Here is a 3,633-nt window from a genome sequence, read left to right as displayed (position 1 = left end):
CTCGTTACCCGAGACAGTAATATCAAGCGAGAGTGTACAAGTCTTCAAATCAAGACTAGACAAACTATGGGCGTCTGAAATATATGACGGAATGACAAAATGGACGTCCAAGAAAGAGCTGGTCGACAGAGGCCTGGGAGGCCTACAGATCAGAAGTTAACCTGTGAACCTGTGAATACAAAGATCGTACTCATTTTCAATGGTCGGAATATTAAAGTGGGTTTTCTATTAAATGGGCATTTGTTCGAACATGATCTGAATTGTTTCTAGTCTCGAAAACGTTTTGCATTAAATAAAATCGCCAGACTATTATCTTAGAGTTTTAGATTGTTGAATGTTAAATGGATCTTCAAAATTGTTTATCATGGCTGGTAGACTAAAGAGCATCATTGTAAACTTAAATGGCTTGCTGAAACACAAACACCATGAAAATTTTAAGCTCAGTAGCGATGAAGTACAAACTATTCGAAATAATTTGAAAGGCATTTCCAGCGATGAGCTTGGCATCTGCAATTTCAAGCTAAACGAAGAGCTCTGTTCCTCCACCAGGTAATGTACTTTTCAATCAAAACTATTCCTAGAAATTCAAATCCACAAGAAATTTAGGACATTATACTTGTGTGATCGTGCAACAGAGCCAGATCCTAGTGATTGGCCGTTTTTTGATTGCGTATCTTCAATCCTGCTGTTTTTACACGAGCGGAGCGTAGTGTGATAATACGATGCAACATTTTTTTCTAACCTTAGTCGCAAATAAAAGCTATTTTTGGTGACTTTTTTCAAAACAGTTGGCTGTATTAGCAGTATATTTTCAAATGCTTTGACTTTTGATGAGTATTGAGCTTACACAGTTGAGGCTTTTTCAATTCATCAATTGAATCGAAAAAGCTATTTAGTTCATGCAGCAGCTAAAAATTATTTAATTCCTTTTCAGAAAGTTTCCAACTTAATTTACTTCGCGATATTTTTGAAGTGCATTTATTCGCAATTTGGTTTATTACATTCTAATTTGTTACATGCAACGTTAGGGTGGTTGCCTTTAGTTTATTACCTTCCAAATTATTACATGCAGAGTTTTTGGGCATTTTAAAGCTCCTCAATTTTTGCCGCTTTCTGGCTCGTGTTTAAAGCTGCAGCTTCGCCTCTGTGTTAAATGGTGGCCGGTAAATGAGCAGAATGGTCCAAGAGCTAATCGGTAAATTTATTAGCTAATCGGTAAATTAAGTATAAGAATTATAATATTACCAAAGACACTTATGTTTTACGCATAATTTGACTAATTTAATCGATAATTCAATAATAAAAAATTCGATATTTCGATAAAAAAAAATTCATTTGAAAGAATTTGACAAAACCATTCAATTCATGCGTAATTTATTCTTTTTCCTGGTGTTTTTGACGCTTCTAAAAATTGTTTTTTCAATTTGCTTGTATAAATCATTAAAAAATCATATTTTTTGTTTTTCTGCTCTTGGGCCTATTCTGCTCTTGGACCATTCTGCTTATTGCTCCTCCGTGTTAAATTATCGTAATAATCAGTGATTTAATCGCTCATGGAAAACGATGCGCTCCTGAAAAATGTTCATAAGCGATGGTAGCTTGTTTGAAATTTTGATGTTAAGCGTAGTATGGTCGGCTTCGTGCTATAGGCGATCGGCTCGGAAATCTCTTCTAGGAGCTCCAATTTAGTAACCATTGGGTTGTTAACCACTTTTGGCTTCAAAAGTTTGATCCCAGCGTCAGTCTTAGACTCGAAAGAAGATAGCTCACCGATCTCCGGGATCTCTGGCTAGTGTCCCGATGGATCTGACAGTTTGACGTTGTTCCGTTTTGCCTAAATAAAAACAGTTGAACGAGCTTACTAATAATGATAATAAAGAATTTTGTAAATAGTGAACTGATTCTCTTTCAATTTCATGGGCAATTTAATGGTTCTGTTTTTGTTTTCAACTTCTGTTTGTTTACTAAACTTGACGGATGAAAGTTAACGATTAGTTTTTTAGGGCTGATATATCGTATTTGAAAGTATGCAGCAATGGTCAAATATTTGACCTTGGAGTTTTCGCTCTCAAGAAGGACTGTCGAATGCCTATGCACAATCATCACGGAATGTACGGTGTTGTGAAAGTGCTATTTGGCTCAGGCAGAATCCAATCCTTCTCGCCAATCAGAGAAACGCAAGAACATTTTTCGATCGATGACATCGTTGACGCTGAAATCGTTGAGGATATGTCAGTTTCAGCGAAAGAAGGTAGTAATCTGATGCATTTGGAGCCCAATTCAGGAAATATCCACGCTATAACGGCGGATAAAAATAGCCCGCTGGTGTTTCTGGACCTACTAATGCCCCCGTATGATCACCTTAATTATACTGTTTCGTATTTTGAGCTTGTCTCCACCGGTGAGTGTAGGAAAAAGTGCAAGTTAAAAGTCATCCCAGAGCCAACCGACTACAGATGTGACCAATTGGATTACGCCGCTGTGATACAAGATAACCCAAGTTTTGAAAACTAATCTATGTTTTTCTATATACTGAGTAGTAAATAGTGAAGTATATTTTGGAATGGAAAGTGTTTTAGTTTTGATATACACGAGATATCAAATGAGAAAGACGTACTCCTCAAGATTTAGGAATCTAATAGTTTTTTTTTCTAATTAAACTAAATAAATGTACATCAATGTAAACCTGCTTTGAAAATTGACAATTTTCTCAAAAAATTACAACAGTTTTGCATATGGTTCAGAGTCGATGAACGTAGTTCAGACTCTTTTATAGGTCGTAATGTTTTTTTTTGTTTTTTTTTTCACGAAGAGTTAAACTCGTTCAGGATTTCTCGAAGAGCTAAAACTTGGGTTAATTTTTCAAACATCGAGTCAGTATTTTCTGTTTACTTGCATTCTATAACTCTTTTCCAACTGTCTGTTGGCTATGTTTTTATTTTGAAGGGTTCTTTTAAGATGATTGTTAACATAACTGAAGTTATCTGCCTGTAAAATACAAAAAAATTTGGTGTAAGAACATATATTAGTGATAGCATGTGCATTAACATTCGAATAGTAATAAGTTAACCCAGTTGATACATTTTAAATTCGTCAAATGAACTGAAAAAAGCAATTTGTTTCAAGCAACATCATAATAATAAAAACTCGATTTGAGAATTTTTCTAACCCAATATATCTTTTTTTTGAAAATGCCTAATTTATATAAAATATGGTTTTATTTTTTCCAATTTATTGTATGCAAATTTAGTGTGTGCGCATTCAGTATGTTTTATTCCAAACTATTACTTGCAAAATTGTGTCTATTCATATTTGGTGCCACTTTTGGTGCATGGCATTAGCAATTTGTTAGCATTTGTACCTGCTATCTTTGTGTTTGCTGGTTGTTAAGCATTCGTGGCCGAGGAGGCAGGGCGGGAGACTTCCATTCTCGTAGTCGCAGTTTTGAAGCGCAAACGTAGTAAAGTTTTACTAACTCGAGCATTGTTTCTATCTTTTTTTTCACTTTATAAATTTTTTTGTCGTGTTCTCGCAAAATTGTGTCTTTTCATATTTGATGCCAATTTTGGTGCTCTGCATTGGCAATTTCTTAGCAATTGTAGCTGCTATATTTGTGACTTGTGTTTGCTGGTT

At 35.0% G+C, this 3,633-nt stretch overlaps 1 protein-coding gene across 1 annotated transcript; it reads left to right on the top strand.

Moving 5' to 3' along the window:
- The first annotated feature begins 364 nt into the window (after nt 1–364).
- On the top strand, nt 365–2,514 carry LOC134846607 (2-aminoethanethiol dioxygenase-like). The gene is made up of 2 exons (XM_063863992.1): nt 365–549; nt 2,004–2,514. The coding sequence occupies exons 1-2, from the start codon at nt 365–367 to the stop codon at nt 2,512–2,514; spliced, it is 696 nt and encodes a 231-aa protein (XP_063720062.1).
- Nucleotides 2,515–3,633: the final 1,119 nt, after the last annotated feature.

This window comes from Symsagittifera roscoffensis, chromosome 5 (assembly GCF_963678635.1).
Source record: "Symsagittifera roscoffensis chromosome 5, txSymRosc1.1, whole genome shotgun sequence".
Taxonomy (NCBI): Eukaryota; Metazoa; Xenacoelomorpha; order Acoela; family Convolutidae; genus Symsagittifera; species Symsagittifera roscoffensis.
The sequence above is the reverse complement of the archived record's forward strand: the minus strand, read 5'-3'. Positions and strand labels throughout refer to the sequence as shown.